This window comes from Lepus europaeus, chromosome 5, assembly GCF_033115175.1.
Source record: "Lepus europaeus isolate LE1 chromosome 5, mLepTim1.pri, whole genome shotgun sequence".
Taxonomy (NCBI): Eukaryota; Metazoa; Chordata; class Mammalia; order Lagomorpha; family Leporidae; genus Lepus; species Lepus europaeus.
In genome coordinates this window covers 119433297-119452904 of record NC_084831.1, presented here as the reverse complement: position 1 = coordinate 119452904, position 19608 = coordinate 119433297, and the positions used below count along the sequence as shown (strand labels likewise).

The window sequence follows — 19608 nt, the reverse complement described above, 5'->3', positions numbered from 1 at the left end:
TTGAAATGTTGTGAACTGTTAGTGTCTGGGAGTTTGTTTTGTTTTTTTTTTTTAAGAAAAACGATTAAAGTACTTCCTAGTAGGGCTCTTGGTCTTATTTTATCCTTGGCATGTGACAACCTGTTTGCTTCCTTTTAGGTTTTAAAATGCAGACCTCTGAAACCTTTCCATGTACCAGAGTAAACTGGAGTACTCATTAAGCATTTATTGAATTAAATGGTCTAGCAACACTGCTAGCGTTTTCAAGCCAGTGCAGGAGAGGGTGGAGTCGTTGTTCGCCTTGCCTTTGCCCTCTCACGGGGAGGGGACATGCTGCCCGGGCTTGTTAACCTAGGAGGCCTACTCTGCCCACTGAGGCCTGAACAGTGGGCCTCCAGTATGGAGAGGCCTCAGCTGATAACTGATTTGCATCCTTTGGGCACCTGAGTCCCACGGTATGCAGGTTTCCTGGGGCCCCTGCACAGATGGGTAAGCCTAAGTGCAGAGCTGCCTTCTACGGGGATTATCTCCCAGAATCCACTCATGTCTTCGAGCAAGGCAGCTGGAGGACAGTCCTTGTGCTATTCCCTGAAGCCTAGGTCTGTCTGCGCTTACTTGCTTGGAGAGCCAGGGGGGTAGACTCCAGAATCCAGCATGGCCCTCCTGCGGGCCGTCTCCTTGGCGACGCTGTGGTTCAGCCGCCTCAGCCGCTCCTGGGAGACAAGGAAGATTGGGATCAGAATTCCTGTGAGGGCTTTAAAGCTGAGCCCGCTAGGTGCTGAGAAATGTCTTGGTCCATCTCAGGTCTTCTCAAATACACATTAAAATGACAGCAACTGGCTGCTGAGAGAGAACAGCGAGTTTAATACGGTTGACACTGAGCAGCTCCCTGTCCCCAAGGATTTCAGAAATTAGGGATTTCCGACGTGTTGACTCAAAGCAGCGAAAGGGAACAGCCGTGGCAGGGAGCTCCTACCTGGGCATTCTGTATAATGTTGTTGACCAAGACCACCCGACGCCGCGCATTAAGTAGCTTCTTAACATAGGGGTCGAGATCCAGGGCCACCTTCTGGTCCTCGTTGATCCGGCACAGCTCTGGGGATAGAAGTAACATCTAATGGCTCATCTCCTGTTCTCGGGGAAAGCAGGCTAGTTAGCAACGGGAGGGGGAACGCCCCCACCGCGTGGGCTGCAGCCAGACTCGGGGCACCCCTGATGTCCTGGAAGCAGTGACAGAAACCCAGCCCACAGGTTAGCAACACAGAGTCAGGAAAGTGAGCTGGAGGCCCTAGGATGTAGGCGGGTGCGCGCTCACCTGTGGCTAGGTTGTCAATTTGCTCCCGGAGCTCTACCTGGCTCTCTCTGCAAGAGATGCAAAGCGCACAGGTAGTGGGGGATCCCCGACACCAGTTTCTACACGTACCTCTCACCCGCCTCCGCCAACCTGCGGCTTCGCGCTGGCTCTCCCCTGCCTCAAAGGCAGCTTTCCAGATTTACCGTCGGTCCCAGCTACAACCCAGCTCGTCGCCACCCTTTCTTGGCCTCGCCCCCAACCTTCCCTCTCGGCCACCTGACCGCGTGAACGTGAGAGTCGAGCTGCTGCACAGCGGGTCGCAGGAACTCGAGGAGTCCCTCGGCGAAGAGGTCGCGGCCTGAAGGCCCCGCAACCGGGGTCCCTGCCCCGGACACAGCCGCGGAACCAGCCGCAGCCATCACGACCTGCCTCCGCGCCCGGAACCTGCCGCGAGGGCCGCCGGGAGCTGCGGCCGTCCCGAAGTGCGTCGCGAGGGGGCGCCCGGGAAATGGCGTCTCCGGCGCTGGCGCTGGGCTTTATGGGAAATGGAGTCTCCCGAGTGAGCAGGGCGTGGAAAAAGGCCCAGCCCCAGAGTTGCAGCTCTCAGTAGGCCTTGAATTGGAGCGTTTTGAACGTTTTAAACACTGCATGTGTTTCCACTTTTCATTTTTATTTATTTATTTATGTGAAAGTCAGAGTTACACAGAGAGAGAAGGAGAGGCAGAGAGAGAGAGAGAGAGAGAGAGTCTTCCCTCCGCTGGTTCACTCCCCAGTTGGCCGCAACAGCCGGAGCTGAGCCGATCCAAAGCCAGGAGCCAGGAGCTTCTTCCATTTCTCCCATGCAAGTGCAGAGCCCAAGGACTTGGGCCATCTTTTACTACTTTCCCAGGCCATAGCAGAGAGCCAGGTTGGAAGTGGAGCAGCTGGGACTCCAACTGGCGCTACTCGCTACGCCACAGCGCCGGCCCCGCTTTTCATTTTTTCTTACCTGAAAAGCATTCTCCGGAGAGTGCACATGAACCCAGAGGTTAAGGTTCGCCCGGCAGGTATCACATCAGAGTTCAATTCCTGGCTCCGGTTCCTTAATCCCATTTCCCACTGATGCCTGACCTGCAGTCAGGTCCCTGTCACCCACACGGGAGGCCTGGATTGTGTCACTCGTGCTGGGCTCAGCCCTGGCAGTTGTGTGCGTTTGGATAGTGAACCATCCAATGGGAGTACTCTCACCTCTCTCTCTTTCTTGAAAATAAAAGTTTCCTTAATTTTATTTTTGGAGTATTAATTTTTGACATAAGGATAGCTGGGACTCAATGCTGGTTTCCCATAGTGGGTGGCAGTGACTCAAGTATTTGGGTGCATGTTAGCAGGAAGCTGGAGTCAGAAGCCAGGACTCAAATCCAGGTATTCCAATATGGGGTGCAGGTGTCCCAAGCAGTATTTTAACCACTGCACCAAATGCCCACGCTTGGTTTCCTTTGTAAGGACTTTCCAGAGAGGTTTTTTTTTTTGGACAGGCAGAGTGGACAGTGAGAGAGAGACAGAGAGAAAGGTCTTCCTTTTGCCGTTGGTTCACCCTCCAATGGCCGCCGCCAGGAGCCAGGTGCTTCTCCTGGTCTCCTCTGGGGTGCAGGGCCCAAGCACTTGGGCCATCCTCCATTGCCCTCTGGGCCATAGCAGAGAGCTAGCCTGGAAGAGGGGCAACCGGGACAGAATCTGGCGCCCCAACCGGGACTAGAACCCGGTGTGCTGGCGCCGCAGGCAGGATTAGCCCAGTGAGCCGCGGCGCCGGCAACTTTCCAGAGAGTTTGTAACTGTCCCTTACATTCTAGCATTCGCAGTGTCCCACAATGCCCTAGGACATGTGGAAAGATACGTGGGCAGCCATGTTCCTGGAGGGCAGGCAGAGATCCAGAGTTACGTGGGTGCCAGGATATTCATTTTTTTGTTATGTTTTTTAAAATTTTTATTTATTTTTAAAAATATTTATTTTATTTGAGTGGTAGGTTTACAGACAGTGAGAGAGACAGAGAGAGAGGTCTTCCATCTGCTGGTTCACTCCCCAGATGGCTGCAATGACTGGAGCTGCGCCGATCCGAAGCCAGGAGCCAGGAACTTCCTCTAGGTCTCCCACACGGGTGCTGGGGCCCATGGGCTTGGGCCATCTGCTGCTGCTTTCCCAGACCATAACAGAGAGTTGGATAGGAAGTGGAGCAGTCAGGATTCGAACCGACGCCCATATGGGATGCCGGCACTGCAGGCAGAGGATTAAGCTACTGTGCCATGATGCCAGCCCCAGAATATTCAGTTTTGAGCCTCGTCTTCAGGAATTAAGAAGGGCATGAGGATTTCTGTGAGAGAATGGCGGTCAGCAGCTGCAAACCTGAGACCCCAGCTGCGGTCACTTTAATGCTTTGCACACTTTTTGTTGTGTTGTTTCCTCTGGTGATTCGAGCTCAAGCAAAACTCTGAGGAGAGCTGGGGACCCCCTCCAGGAGGACGCACAGTGCAGGGAGTAGCTAGGGCAGCGCCGGCTCGCCTCCCAGTAGGCCTTGGGAAGACAGCCTAGGGGAGAGGAGCGGGTGAGGGCCTCCGTGCTCCAGGGCTCGCCTGGGAAGGGAGCACAGCAGCTGCTTCGGTCAGCAAAGGGCCTTGGCGGGAGGTAGAGCGCCCAGTGTCTGGACAAGTCCCCGAGTTGGGCCGCAGTCCTCTCACGTGCCTCTTCGAAGTAAGGTTGCCAGACTTAGAAAACAGAAAAAACAGAACACCTGGGATACCAGGTAAACCGACACCCATATGGGATGTTGGTGCTGCAGGTAGAGGCTTAACCTACTACACCACAGCGCCAGCCCCATAAAGAAACATTTTAAGGAGTGTTATTTTCAGTTTACAATGGATTTATGAGGGTGTAACACTATCGTAAGTCTAGCACCATCTACACTCCAGTTTGGGCCTCAGGTCACCATCTCTCACAATATTTCATTCCCCTTGACTTCAACTCAAAAATCTCTAGGCCAGACCCTCCGCCTAAGCCACTTCCAATGGGATTTATCTTCTTACTCCTTCCTGTATCTCCATTGGGAAAAGCCCCTTGTACTTTCTGCATTACTCCTAGTCTATGGGCTACCTGCCTCCATGTCCCTCCAGCAGTCTCAGCCCACTGATTCCCTTCCCACTCACCCAAGGAGGGGTAATGCCCCCCAGTGAGACCTGGGAATCCTGCCCACCATGGCCACTATGCTTGAGCTATGACCTCCTCCCGCTGTTTGCCACTAGCAGACGGGAACAGGCAAACACCTGAGAGGCTGGTGGTCAGGACACCTGCTGACCTGGCTGTGCCCACGCTGCCAACCCCCACCCCGGCCATAATCCTGGAGCAGCTGGTTTCCTTTGGGTGCTGTTGGAATTCCAGTGCCTGCGAGTCTTTGTTATAGATGTCAGGTCTGTCCTCATCTCCTGGAAGCTCTGGCTCTGCCCTCCCAGGCCCTCTTTGTTTTTAATTTGGAAGAATTTCATTTTACTGGAAAGGCAGAGATAGAGATCTTCCTTTGAATGGTTTAATCTCCAAATGTCTGCAATGGCCTGGGCTGGGCCAGGCCAAAGCCAGGAGCTCCATCTAGGTCTCCCTCGTGGGTGACGGGGCCCAAAGATTTGAGCCATCACTTACTACCTCCCAGGGTGCACATCAGCAGGAAGCTGGAGAGCCAGGACTTGAACCAGGCACTCCAATATGGTAAGTGGATGTCCCAAGTAGTGACTCAAGCCACTGTGTCAAACACAACCCCCCCCCCCGGACTTTCTTTTTTTTAAAGGAATGCTAGAATACTTTTGTGCATTCTGTAGTGGGTTTTGTGTGTGTGTGTGAAATTATTTAAGGATTTATTTATTTATTTGAAAGTCAGAGTTACACAGAGAAAGGAGAGGCAGTCTTCCATCTGATGTCCAATGGTTCACTCCCCAATTGGCCACAATGGCTGGAGCTGTGCCGATCCGAAGCCAGGAGCTTCCTCCAGGTCTCCCACACAGGTGCAGGGGTCCAAGGACTTGGTCTATCTTCTACTGCTTTCCTAGGCCATAGCAGAAAGCTGGGTTGGAAGTGGAGCAGTCAGGACTTGAACTGGTACCCATATGGGATGCCGGCACTGCAGGCCAGGGCGCTGGCCCCGATTCTCTTTTAAAATTTACTTATTTGAAAGAGTCATAGGAAGAGATCTTCCACCCACTGGTTTACTCCCCAGAAGGCCACAATGGCCAGGGCTGGGCTAGGCCAAAGCCAGGAGCTTCATCCAGGTTTCCCATGTGAGTGCAGGGGCCCAAACACTTGAGCCATGTTCCACTGATCCCCCAGGCTGTTAGCAAGGAGCTGGGTTGGAACTGGAGCAGCCAGGATACAAACCAGAGCCTGTATGGGATGCTGATGCTGCTATGCCACAACACTCGCCCTCTAGGGCCTCTCTTCTGACTCTCCCCTCCCCATCTGCAGAGTGGCTACTTAACTAAGGATGTCCACGAGGAATCCCTACTGGAATACACTGTGCTGGTTCAGGCAACACCATCACAGAGCCCTCCGCAGGAGGCCACCTGCACCCTCTCCCCACTGTGCAGCCTCGGTGGGAACCAGGACTGGTTGGGGTTAGCAGGGGATTTTCCTCGAATGAGAAGGGGCCCAAAGAAATGGTGTCTGGTAATACTTTACCTGGGGAGAACCTACGAATCAGGCCTCCTTAGGCCTGCCAGGTTCCAAGTGCAGAGGGACCAGGTTGTTCCTGATCTACTCTGCTTTTAGGAAGGGCAGAATTCTGGGAAGCCTTACCGGGTTTCCAGTGAACAACTGTAGGAGCAGCAATGGGCACATGCGCTGGGAAGGGTTAGGCCTGACTCCAGCTGTCTCACTGGCTGCTGCTCCTGAGAGGCTGCCAGCCCCTATGGATGAATTTTCAGGACTCTTCCTTGTCACAAAGCCCTGAGGCTGAGGGTGGGGTCCTGGCCTTGGTGATACTGAGGCCACTAGGGGCCTTTCTTCCTATTTTGCCTTTCTGTTCAGGCCAGGCTTTCCCTCTGAAATTAAACTCTAGAGGTCATGCTTTCTGTTAAAACTCAAAGGAGAGGGGCCGGTGCTGTGGCACACTAGGTGCTGCCAGCATCCCATATGGGTGCCAGGTTCTAGTCCCGGATGCTCCTCTTTCAGTCCAGCTCTCTGCTGTGGCCTGGGAAACCAGTGGAGGATGGCCCAAGTGCTTGGGTTCCTGCACCTGCATGGGAGACCAGGAAGAAGCTCCTGGCTCTGGATCCGCGAAGCTCCGGCCGTTGCAGCCATTTGGATAGTGAACCAACAGAGGGAAGACCTTTCTCTCTCTGTAATTCTATTATTATTATTATTATTATTTTTTTTGACAGGCAGAGTGGATAGTGAGAGAGAGACAGAAAGGTCTTCCTTTTTGCCATTGGTTTACCCTCCAATGGCCGCTGCGGCTGGTGCATATCGCTGATCCGAAGCCAGGAGCCAGGTGCTTCTCCTGGTCTCCCATGCGGGTGCAGGGCCCAAGGACTTGGGCCATCCTACACTGCACTCCCGGGCCACAGCAGAGAGCTGGCCTGGAAGAGGGGCAACCGGGATAGAATCTGGCGCCCCGACCGGGACTAGAACCTGATGTGCTGGCGCCGCAAGGCGGAGGATTAGCCCGGTAAGCCACGGCGCCGGCCTCTCTGTAATTCTTACCTGCCAAATTAGAAACAAACACTCAAAAGGCGAAAGCTTTAATGCAAGACTTTTCTTCACCCTTTGAGTCCCATGCACAAAAATTCTTTAGGAGCTGGCGCTGTGGTGCAGTGGGCACAGTGGGCTCTAGTCCCAGCCTGCAGCAGCGGCATCCCACATCAGTGCTGGTCGAGTCCTGGCTGCTCCATTTCCCATCCATCTCCCTGGTAATACACCTAGGAAAGTAGTGGAGGATGGCCCAAGTGCTTGGGACCCTGCACAAGAAGCCCCTGGCTTCAGATTGGCTCAACTCCGGCCACTGTGGCTATTTGGGGAGTGAACCAGTGGCTGGAAGACCTCTCCTTCTAACTTTCAAATAAACAAAAGAAAGCCCTTTAAGGCAGCTCCACGGGGCCTACATAACACATCGACCATGACTAGGAGTTGATGGCATCTTTGTGGATCCTATTTACTGCTCCTGTCCCCACCCTCATGCCCATCCATCCTTTTCTCCTTGTCCCTGGACTGCGTGTTCAGGGACCCAGCACTCCTGGTTGGGTTTCCAGCCAGGGTGTGGTACACGTTGGAGAGCCACTAAAGCAAGTTCAAGAGCCTCCACTCCTTCCCCTACATGCTCCTGGTAGCCAACATGGTGAGACACTAGGTGTTATCTGGGAAAGGCCCAGGTTCAAAACATTGTGTTGTAACTGTTTTTTGGTGCATGAGAAGGGAGAGGGCGGGGCCTCAGAAGTCTCCAAAGCCCAGGAAAACAATGGGGGGGGGGGCGGTTTGCTGTCCACAGAAGAGGCAGAGAGCAGGCCAGGCCCTCTGCCCAGGTTCCAGCCCTTCCCTGGTCCCTGGGCTCGCTCTACTTCCTACGCTGGCCTGGGGGACTGATGCTCAGCTGCTGAGGGTGGGCATTAGCTGGAACTGCCTGATGAGCCTTCAGGGAGCTGAGACGCTGGCACTGTTAGCACCCTCCAGTACCGGGAGGTTACCCAGTACAGCACTCAAGGCCCCAGTCTCAGCTGTCTTCCTGTCAATGCACTCTGGGAGGCACTGCTTATGGCTCGAGTTCCTGGCTCAATACATTTGGAGGATGACAGATCGGAGATCCAGCTTTCAAATACGCAAAAGCTATGCATGAATATTAAAAATAAAAACCTTTCGTATTCTTCCCACTACCCAAAGTCCAAGCTTCTTCTTTTTTGACAGGCAGAATGGACAGTGAGAGAGAAAGGTCTTCCTTTTTGCCGTTGGTTCACCCTCCAATCTTGGCTACCTCCTGTACTATTTGAAACCCACTGAACACTTTCCCTGCATGTATTCTTGTAGTCCACTGTGTCTGTACTTATTCGGTTTCCTTTTAAAAAGCGTATTTCTTGTTATCTGAAAAGCTGCGATATCTTTCATTCACTAGTTCTTCTCCCCCATGGGTGGCAGGGACCTAAGTACTTGGGTCACAATCTGCTTCCCCCCCTAGGCACTGAACTGCAGCAGGTAGGCCTGTAGGGCCCAAGGCTAGTGAGGGAGTTCCCGGTGCCCCACTGGTCACCTCCTTTCATGGAGACCTTCCCTAGGACAACAGCTTCCTATGAGGTGGGAGGGACCCTAGCATTTTGTTCTTGTTGCAGTTCTGGGGAATGTGGTAACAGCAGCTTCAATACCGGGGTTCAGCTCTGCAGAGTCACTAATACCCAGCTCTCTGCTCATACACAGAACACCAAGATGCTCCATGTCATACAGCTAGGATTCAAGTTTAGGTTGCCCTGACCCAAACTCCCTTCCTATCCCCCAATCTACATATCTTTCAGGATTTTAAGATGCCAGGTAGCCCAAAAGCAACTGACTTGGTTGTAGGTGATCAGGTTATTCTTTTCGCTTGTACAACTCAGAGTAAAAAGGCAGTGAGGGCCAGAGTCCAAGGACCAGAATGTTGTCCACCACCACCCTTGCTTGAGTTTGTGGGCCGAAAGGTCTACTTGTGGGGCTGATATTCTGTAGGGATTAACCAAAGGAGATCAAATTCTTCACTTTCTGCCCCAAAGGCACATTCCCTCTGGAATTCTAACATAAAGAAGAAAAAAAGGCCTCTCAATGAAACTAGGGGTAGGGTACACCAAGACATCATTAAAGTAGCCACAGCATTTTGAGAAGCCCAAAAAATAAGAGAAAATCCTGGCTGGATTTGAGAGAACAGTTTGTTATAATGAATCAGAAATACACAAGATATCACAGAACCTGGAACAGTTGACAGACTATGGTTGAAATTACTTAAATGTTCAAGGGAAATGAGAGGAGTTCAGACAGAATCAGTGAGTGGAGAAACCCAAGACTGGTTTGGAATAAACACGAGACTAATTGCTTTTCAGCACAGGTATTATTTTCTGATCCTCCCAGCAGTTAGTCTGCCACTGCTCTTCCATCCCTGTCCCTTCTGACGCACTGGCCAAACCAAATGGCTTTCTTCTTCTATACGAAGGAGTTAACCAGCTCAATCCCTTTGGAAATACAAAGCCAAGAGGAAAGTATAAATCTCCTTTGTGGGTAGAAAGGATCTTACCCAACCCAGCATGCCTAGTTACCATACGTGGTGTTACTGCACATGGTAGCAACTTCAATCAAACTTGAGCTGCTACCATATATAAACTGTTTTTTGGCCCTTGGCAATGTCAGTGTTCCCATTTTACTACACTGTATCATCAACACATTTCTGAGCTCCAGATGTTCTGAACACTTCTAAGAGGCTATTATACAGAACTTAATCTCAGAAACCTAGGCACTAGGGAGGAACAATGGCTCTTTCTAGGACTTTTTTGTGAGGGAACACAGATGAACTGAGGATATGAAGATTAAGTATATGGCAGGTGAAGGGAGGCAGAGGTAGGAAGAGGGTATCCTAGCCATAAGGCCAACACATTCATGTTCAAAGAGAAGTCTGCGAAGGAAAGAACAACAAAGAAAAAAAGCAAAGCCCAATCAAATCAAGAGAAAAAGGGTTTCATACAACACAGTATCAAAAAGTCAAAGGAAACACACTAAATGCACAACTGGTGGTAGGTTAAGTCCATAGCCTATTATGATAGGTCCTTCCAGCATCAATCAGGTTTCTTTTCAACTGTTATCTCAAGGTTATTTACAGATGTGGTGATTTTAGTAAGAGTCTCTCACACGACGGTGGGCAGGCTTCAATCATTGGTTTCAGGATCTGTCTGCGCCATGTACGCATCCAACTCAGCATCCAGGTGTCCTTTAGTTTTCGACATGTATGCATCCAGCTGGTTGTCCAGCTGCTCCTTCGTCAATACAGGGCGAGTAAGGGCGCCTCTCCCTCGTCCACGGCCTCGGCCTCGGCCTCCAAAGCCCCCTCTTCCCCGACCTATCATGCCCCGACCTGGCCCAAGGAAAAAAAAAAACAAAACAAGAGTTACAAGTAGGCTTAATGAATGCTATAGTAAATGCCCCTAAGAGTAGTGGAGCCTAGCTGAGAAAAGCTGAAGGGCAGGGTAAAGGAGAAATCTGGAAAAACACACACACTGGATAGAAAGCAACACATGGAAAGCACACATAATGAATTCCTTATTACATGCTCATCTCTAAATGCTACTTAAAATGTTATCCTATCAACAAAGGGAAAATAGCTGCCAATTATAATAATTAAAAAAATTAATCTTTCCTAAGACAAAGAATAACCTAAAGTTTGAGACCTCACTATCAGTTCCTTATTGAAATCCATTATAGATAACCCCATATAGCGAGACAGAGAGAAAGTGAAAGGGCACAGAGAATCAAGGGTGTGAAGGCAGATAGTTTTCAAATGAAGCTTTACTGGAGACCCTTCAAGAAAATTATCTCATCTCTTTAAACTTAGTGAGGTCTAACAAGCTGACTTCCCCATGTGTCAGAAGACTGAGGAGTTATTTTGACACAGGAATAATGTGAGAAGATGGAAAAAAACATTTTGAATGATCCTAGCCCCGTCTACCTCTGATTCTAGTCACCTTAGGACAATGTGGCTATTTGAGAGGTGGTTTCAATTCACTTAACAAAGCACACCCGCTTTTTTGAAAAGCTACTTTAGTCTCTGCCACCCCTGTGATGTCTCTTAGAAACCAAATCAAGATAATTCTGGAAACATGGTATTTCATCCCGAAACTCAAACTCCTTTGCAATTCACTCAATAAGCCAAGTAGCACATAATGGGAAAGCAAACAAGCCCTTGGTTATCAGATTTCCTACAGTTAATATTCCTTGGCAGCTTCATGGTCATAAATTATGGAAGACCCACCACACACTTTAAAAGGACCAAAGGAATATAAACAAGGGACCATAAGAACAGGTCTCCCCTTCCCCAACAGGTGTTGTTGGGAGCGTCTCACTAAGCTAAGTCAGAAAGCTCCCATGAGATTTGGCAGTAACACCATCACCACCACTAAGCTTTTCCAATCTGGGTCATGAGGTCACAAAACAAGTATCACCAAGTTTCTCAAAGGTATAATCATCAAGAGCCAGTGAGTTCACTGACAAGAGTATCATCTTACTGTCCACCTTGATCAGAAAGAGGCATCTAGGGTTCCCCACAGGCATGCTGAGCTTGGCTTCAGAGACAGTGCCCGGCTCCAAGTCTACCTCACCCTGCCTTCCTATTTGCACATCTCCCCCTTCTCTACTCTTATCTGATTCACGCTGGTGTTTTGAGCTATGAGGGGTGTGTGTGTGTGGTGATGATTCAGCAGAGACAGAAAAGATCCCAAACTATTTAGTCATTGTTATAATAAAATTTACATCTGCAAGAGTCTGGAAGACTACATATAATCTGGCTAATACACACCTGACTGGTTCTTGGAAAAATGAAAGACTTTTGCACTACCAGCATGTGAATTTGGAAAATAAGCCAGTTTCAAAAAACAAAACAAGACAAACATACAAGCTGCCTACGACTTGAAGCTGTGCAGAAAGGTGGCTCTGAGTTTTTAAGGGAGGAAAATAAAAGGGAGCTACTCTCTGAAGTTGGTAGCTGACTAACCTCTACCACCGATTCCGCCACGACCCATAGCTCCACGCCCTAGGCCCCCTCTCCCAGGACCTCCACGACCTCGAACACCACCTCTTCTTAAGCCCATTCGGGGAGCTACGGCTCGTCCACCTCGGAGCAGGTTTTGACCTTGGAGAGGAGGCACACAATGTATATGCAGGTAAATCCAAGAGAGACAAAGTAGATTCTGACCAAAGGAAGGCAGTGAGGGTTAAATGAGTAATTGAGTTAATTTTTAGGTTGGGTGGGGCAAACTACACACAGTGTGAGCAGATTAAAAAGCTGCTCTTTAATCAATTCAACAAGTCTGACCACAAATCCATTTTTGGAAGAAGCTGGGAGTTAGTAAGTACATACATTTAATACATATTTACTGAATAATCAGATAGATGCCTAGATTATAGATTTAAAATACGTGGTTCCTGCTCTTAACACATTCTTGTAGGAAAGAAAAACTATACAGGGCAGTATAATACTGCCCAAAACATGAGATACAAGTTAAATGCTATGGGTCAACTTGTCCTCTCTTCCAGATACAGCAGTATTTCATAGCACCAGGAGCAGAGATGGTTGGTTAAGATATAGGTCAAAAGACCAATAAAGTTCTTACATTTGACTTATTTCTAGAACGTCAATGTGCTTTTTGAGTCAAGCAGCAGCACGGTGTTTTAAAATGGAATGGAGATGACATGAATTACCTGTTATTACGCAGGTCATAGCCTCTCACCATTGCACATTATCAGAAAAGGAATGGTATCGATAAAAGACATGCAGCACTATTAAAAATACGCGATTTCAAAAGTTATTAATTATATTAATACAAAACCCAGGCTCCAAAGATGTTAAACAAATGGGTCCATAAGCAGCCCAAGAAAAAAGGGAAAGGGGTATAGCCTGACAATTATCAGGCATATGGTACTGACCTCGGAGCGACATCCCGCCCCTAAGTAGGGTTCTGGTGGCACGTCCCCCACGTAGTCCTCCTCTGGGCAAGCCTCTCTGAATTATGGGCAGGCCTCGTCCTCCGATTGCTCCCCTGGCCAGGGCCCCTATGGGTCGGCCTAACCGTGCCTGGATGTTACTCTTACCCAGGCGCTGCTTTAAGCTCTTCTGGAAGAAAAGGTGTTAAGGGATTGAGATCAAAAAAGCAATCCAGTGGGATTTGGCAATTCAAAGTGCAGAGAAAAAGAAGCAAGTGAGGTGTTTGGTGTGGAGGGATATAAACCTGCTGGGGGTGTCATAAAGATCCCAGACCAGAAGCAAACCTTTGCCTCAGCACACGGGATAGAAGTGGAACTGTGATCCAGAGCAGAACTCTCAGAAGCTTGTGTATGGTCCCATGAAACTGGCATCACTGTAAATTACCTCGCTAGTTGGGCCACAGAAGTCACATACTGCCAGTAGGAACTTGAGTTGTAATAAGAATATTTTACACAGTTCAGTCCTGGTTCTGTTTTTGAACCACAGGTTGACAATGACATGACTTGATTCATACCTGCCCAAGCTCTACCACTGTCTTCAAAGGCTTACTCAAACACCATAGAAGTTGATCACACTCTGGGCAAAATTTAAATTACAAGTTCATTTGAGTTCTTGTGACTTAAGAACAAGATTGATCTCTCAAAGAGGCCAGTGTGCTCCATTTTTTCCTCTGAGTATCTATCTCCAGACGGTCCACTTTTTACCTTAAGATGCAAATAAACACAAAAAAGTCAAACTTCCTTTCATTTCTTAAAATTTCATAATTCCAATCTACTCTTACAAACAGCTCTCTTAATCCAATATAATATCCTTTAATTAAAAATAAACATATAACTCATAATACATCTCCCGAGAGCCAGCCAAACTATGCAAGAATTAAGGCAGGTGAGCTTTAATCACAAAATTCAGGGCCACATGAAGGACAAGCACAGAAACAGAGATTTTCGATAATCTATTCCTCAGAATGCAACCATGAAGATCAATCTGAGAGAATTCCTATAAAAAAAGGGAGAACAGGAAAGCCTTGAACATAACCAAGGCCTGAGCCCTAGCAAACCTGTTTTTCTATGAAGTCATCAGTCACTACCTATGAAAAATCAGTTGTGCCAAGAGACCACCAATGATTTTTTTTTTTTTGCAATCATGTCCCTCAAATCTATGTTGTGAGGCATTATTAATTAGTTTTCTAGTACAAGATCAGAAACTGCTTCTAGTCAGGGAAGGCTCCACACAGGTGCAACCAACCAGTAAGGGCCTGTCCTCTCACTTCCCTGATCAGCACAGAATTATGAGGTCAGGACTACGTTCTACCAGTTCTTCCTAATGAGTCAGCTAACCTGCTGATATCCACTCTCCCAAGCTTTCAGTGCTGAGCTGTTCTCCCATTTCAACCTTTAGTTATCGCCAAGACTGGTTTCTAACACTGATGGGAACTTACGGATGTCAACTATACCATCCAGTTTCTACAAAGTTGTGCTATAAGGTAGCCACTAGCCACACTGGCTATCTAAATTAAATATAAGTAAGAAAAGTTAAGCTCATTTGTACTAGTCACATTTAGTTTAATAGCCACATGTAGCTAGTGGCCACCATACTGGACAGCACCACACTAGGAGCTACCTTCTGCACACCTGTACCTAAAATTTCTTGTTGAAAGGTCCTTTGGAATGATCTGTCAGAGGCTTTCCTCGGCAATTCTTATGTACTCTTGGAAAATGGTGGTGCCTTTTGTTGCTTTCCTGAGCCAGGGACAGATCGGATCACTTCCAAGGCTTACGGTAGCTGAAGCAGAAAGCCTTGTTTATTTTTGGTCAGTGAGCCCAATGGTTCAGGGTGGGGGTGGGAGGGAGTTATATTTAACTGCTGAATTTACGCACAGCCATGCAGCGCTACCAGTTAAAGTCCTTACAGTTGCATGGCACCGCCCTCCAGACGCCCAGCCACAGCTTGGACATATCCTTCCACAGCCACTGTCCGGACTTGCACATACAGTCTATGAATAATAAAGAGTAGGTTTTATTTCAGTTCTGAAAACTATTATCCCTACTGGACATTTTTCTTCTCCCCCCATTCTAAAGTTTATTCCTCATGTTTTTAAGCTCCCCGCCCCCCAATTTACTGGAAATTTGAAAAAGAATCCGCTGACTCTTAGTTACTCAGTGTTCTAGCTCTACTTTACTGTTTATAATTTTAGGTGCTGTGGACATGAGGGTCGCTCTCCTGTATCTTTTAGCACTAAAAACCTTTGACTAGGGCCATTTAGATTTCCTGTGTGAGGGGCGAAAGAATAAAATTATTTCCCTAGTTTGTCTATCACTTAGAAGTAAAGGATGTTTTAAAGATGATCCGAAACAGAAACAAACTTTTTTCATGGAAAAGGCCTTTCATCTACTTTAAGGCTAAAGGACCAGAAACAAAAGCGATTAACAGTCATTGATAACGCAAATGGGTCAAATAGATGGCAAACTCCCTAGAAGAGAAGACAATAAAGAAAAAGTTACGTATCAGTACCTGCCAGAGCTGGAATTCTCTGCACTTCTCTTTCAGAGAAGTTCCAGCTTTTGCCCTGAGTCACCTTGGAATCATCCATCAGGTTGACAGCCTCAGTGGACTGCCTGCCTTAGATCACAGCTGCTTCTGGAGCATCAAGACCCATTCTCTCACCTGCTTAAGTTTTAATGCTGCCTGGACAGAGGGTCTATTCTCCATCTGCTGGGCCAGTCTTCTGTTTCTGGCACTGGCTAGCTGCTGTTGTTGCTGCATCGAAGCCCGAATATTCACTGGCATCGGCTGTTTGTTCTTCAGCATATTAGTAAAGCTTCAAGGTCGAACAAAATGGATGTTTAAATAAAAGCTTTATTACAAAACATTTATTGGCATTTTCATGGCTTGCTAGACCAGGAGCTCCAGATCCCACGAACTTTTAAGTAAAGTGGTACACTTAGATCAAAGCTGAAGTGGGTTAAAGACTCCTCTGTTTTGACAAACTTGCAAGAATCAGAAACTCAGAAATGCAGCTAAGTGCAGCACATTCAATCCAAAGTGATAACAAGGGCTCAGGTAATGGCTCTCAGAGAAGTGGAAGGTATGAAAAACACGCAATAAGCAGATATGACAACAAGAGACAGAAGATGTAATTTCAAAGACAAACAAAGAAAGCTTAAACCTTGGAGGTTTTTTGAAAAGAAATATGAGACTAGAACACCTTCAAAACCCATGACAACACCATAGCCATAGCCATAGAAGTTATAGGAATGCCATCAATTTTTAAATATATTTGTCACTCAGTAACATGTGGATATGGATGATTAGTATATCTGGAGAGAGAAGTACATAGGCTCCAGAAAAGGCAAAAGGAGACATTGTAACCTTTTAGTGGTCCAACACTGGTTTAATAAAAATCACTGCTCAAAGGTAACTCAGTGAGAAAGTTCTCAGAGATAGAAACTGCCTTTAAATACCTTAACTTTTCTTAATGTCAAATGATCACTTTTTCTGTCTCCAAGCAGTTATTTTTGGAAATGATTAATTCAATCATTTAAGGGCCCATGAAGGCACTCCTTTTTTGTTCTTGTCATGGTTAAGTTTAATGGAATGGAAGAGAACAACACTTAACTGTAAAAGAATCCAAAGCAAAAACAAACTAAAAGCAGAATGGAAAGAAAAGTGAAATGGAGCAAAGCAAGTGCCTCTTACAAGGCCCAAGAATGACATTCGAGGGCCTTTGGACATAGTCACAGCTTGCTACCTGCCTCTTACAGGCCAGATGCAACACCGCTGGCCTTGGACTAGGCAGCAAGCCTACTGCAGCCAGGGTCCCATGCTCCCATGCTGCACAACCCCTGTATCAATGTGTTCAAAAACAAAAACAAAAACAAAAAAACTTGAAGAAAAGGGAGGGTGTGAGGAGTCTTTTTAAAATACATCCCACTGGATAAATATTTCAGACAGCTTAACATAAAAATCTACTGATAAGGGGTTTTGAAACAACCGCCCAATTTGTTTTGTGCACCACATTAGATGTAACTAAGAACAGAGGTCTGTAGCCTTCTGTTGATATTTAGCTTACAACTGTTTTTGTGCATTGGACCCCAGGGCCAATTTAAGTAATGTTTTCTTAGGAAGGAGCTGAAGTTGTTGTTGGCTGCCTCACCGCTCATTCAGAGACATCTTGGTGGTGCTTTTTAGCACAACTTTCGGCGCTGACTGAGCAGCCATCTTCAGATCCCGAGAATCTACAAAGGACAACAGCAGAACGAGCAAGTCAGAATAATGGCCACCTTATACAGGACAAGGCCCAAACCACCGAAAAAGCCTTACCACTGACTCAGGAACACAGGAAGCTACTTCAAAGTTCATGGGAAACGGAATTAAAAGGTAACTTTGCTTTGGTACGAAATTTTTTTAGAATCTATGCATGTAAGGGATCTATCCTGAAAAAGTTTATGGAGGGGCAGGCATTGTGGGTTCAGCTACTCCACCTCCAGAATAGCTCCCTGCAGGCCTGGGAGGCAGCAAATGATGGCTGAAGTATCTGAGTCCCTGCCGCCCATGGTGGAGAACCGGATGGAGATCCTGGTTAATGGCTTCAGCCTGGCCCAGACCTGGCTGGTGTGGCCATCTGGAGAGTAAACCAGCAGATGGAAGATCTCTCTTTCATATACTCAAATGCTAAAAAACAAAAAAACAAGTTTATGGAAAGTGTACTACAAAAGACTGCATAGAAGGCAAAAGTTATTTTGCACCAAAATAAACATCTTTCGACTCAATTTTCCATAAACTTTTAAAAAGTACCCTCAAATCAAAGCTCACTTCAAGTTTATATGACAAATTATTCAATTTCAAGGCCACAAGGCATGTAATATCTGCCAAATGGTCCAAAATGGCAGAAACAGCTCAAGGTGGTGCAAGAGAGTCTGGCTTTTGATCTAGACTCGTCCTTTTCAGCCTGTTTTTCCACAGGGGGCTTTCAAGAACCAGATGCCTGGGCTCGGACCGATCAAACAGCAATCTGATGGTGGAGGTCTGGGGCTCATCCATGGGGGCGTGGGGGGAGGGGTAACTACCCAGGTGCTTCTAATGAGTAGCTGAGGTTGACAGCTGCCGGTTTAGACAGAAAATACAGGCATGCCTAGTCTCAAAATCGGTTTCCTATTCCAAAGTCAGAGCTTAACAACGGACTAAGGATCTGGAGAAAGGAACAGGAAAGGTTCCCTAAACGGGCATTCATCTGGGAGCTGGCTCCCAGGGAGCCCTCTACAGAACTTAACCCCAAGGACGCCACTGTTTCCAACACACCCGGAATTCTCTAGTCCTCAAAGCCCTCTCAAGACCGCCAACTTTGCTCAACTCGTCAAACGATCTTTCCTTTCCTCGGTACCCAACGACAGCCTCCGTGAACCCCGCCGCGGGGTCGCGGCCGGCGCAGCCCCTCCCCCCTCCGCGGCCCCGCCCCCTCCCCGCGGCCCCCGCAGCCCACCGCCCCCCAAGCGCGTCCGCCAGCCCCTTCCGCTCCCCTCCTCTCACCACAGAGACGCACCGAAGGAAACGGACGCCAGTGCTCCTCCCGGGGCTGCCAGCACGGCTGCGGCAGGGCGGGCCGGGGACCGGCCGAACCTCAGTAATTGACGGTGGAGGGGCTCCGGTTAACTAGCTGGGCGGTTGGGTCAGATGCGTAAGTGGTAGACTGCGAGGCTAGTCCGTGGCTGTTGGCTGGCTGTGTCGTTAGCCGACCCGCCTGATCGCCCGGCCTGCCCTTCCCTGCCTTCAGTCTGTGCCACCACAGCTGCCGCCGCCAACTCCCGCTCGCTCTCCAAAACAAAATGGCCGCCACGCCCAGTGCGGCATGGGACCGGCTAAAATGGCGCCGACGCAATTGCGTCAGACGTTGGATCCGCGCACTAGTAGGGGGCGGGGATTTGCCACGCCCTGCGCAGAGCTCGGGGGCGGAGCCCTGGGTGGGAAGGAGGGGCTTTAGCGTTACACGCTGGCTCCGCCCCCGGGGGCGTGGCTAGTGGCTTCGCTATTCTAGCGGGCTTTAACTGCGACCTCCTGGAGTTGTCAGCGGCCCTGCTCCCAAGAGAGGTTTTAGTCCCGTTGGGAAAGAGTTCGTATTCCTTCGGGCCTTTCTCCCCACGCCCTTGGCTAAGGCACCATGTCTAAAAATCTTAAAGCGGAACCTGCTTTGGTCTCTGGCAATGCCAGAGCCGGGTGATTGGCACTGGTGGCTTTCCCCCGCGCCCCGTTCGCTGTTTGGGTCGTGAAGTGCTGCAAAGGCAGGGCAGGCCAGTGCTGGGGGCACAGCTCCTGCCGTCCGCCGCAGCCTCCATTGCCCGTCCGTGTTTTCCTCTTCCCCCACTTGGCTGTTTTTCAACTCTCCTCTGATCAGGTCCCGGATCCCCCTTCCCCGCCCCTCCCTGGGAATTTAGTGCAGACCTATAAAAGGATTTTCCTTATGGCCACACAATCACGTGCTCAAACGTTGGAGGAAGGAGAGAAAGAGCACACAGTGGGGGCTTCCTCTGCCCTCGCTCTGGGCCCTGAGTTGTATGTGTGCATTTTTAGTGGGTCTCTCTCCTTGCTGGACTTCACCCAGTGAGGGTGACGATGGTGTTTATTTTGCTC

General features: G+C 48.7%; 2 protein-coding genes across 9 annotated transcripts; both read right to left on the bottom strand.

Annotated features, from left to right (window-relative positions):
• Window positions 1-185: 185 nt before the first annotated feature.
• Window positions 186-1722, bottom strand: SNAPIN (SNAP associated protein). Its single transcript, XM_062192287.1, has 4 exons — window positions 1550-1722; window positions 1295-1341; window positions 956-1074; window positions 186-692 (listed from the first exon to the last, which is right to left on the bottom strand). Exons 1-4 carry the CDS (start codon window positions 1690-1692, stop codon window positions 591-593), a joined length of 411 nt encoding a protein of 136 aa, XP_062048271.1. The 5' UTR covers window positions 1693-1722; the 3' UTR covers window positions 186-590.
• Window positions 1723-9151: 7429 nt separating this feature from the next.
• Window positions 9152-18832, bottom strand: CHTOP (chromatin target of PRMT1). Of its 8 annotated transcripts, XM_062192280.1 has the most exons (8): window positions 18524-18826; window positions 17466-17655; window positions 17138-17219; window positions 15649-15802; window positions 14894-14977; window positions 12927-13113; window positions 11995-12132; window positions 9152-10362 (listed from the first exon to the last, which is right to left on the bottom strand). In XM_062192280.1, exons 3-8 carry the CDS (start codon window positions 17200-17202, stop codon window positions 10157-10159), a joined length of 834 nt encoding a protein of 277 aa, XP_062048264.1. In that variant the 5' UTR covers window positions 17203-17219; window positions 17466-17655; window positions 18524-18826; the 3' UTR covers window positions 9152-10156. The 8 variants fall into 8 exon arrangements, with proteins under 8 accessions (XP_062048264.1, XP_062048263.1, XP_062048262.1 ...); XM_062192279.1 differs by lacking the exon at window positions 17466-17655 and having other exon boundaries at window positions 18511-18826; XM_062192278.1 differs by lacking the exon at window positions 17466-17655.
• Between the last annotated feature and the right edge of the window lie 776 nt (window positions 18833-19608).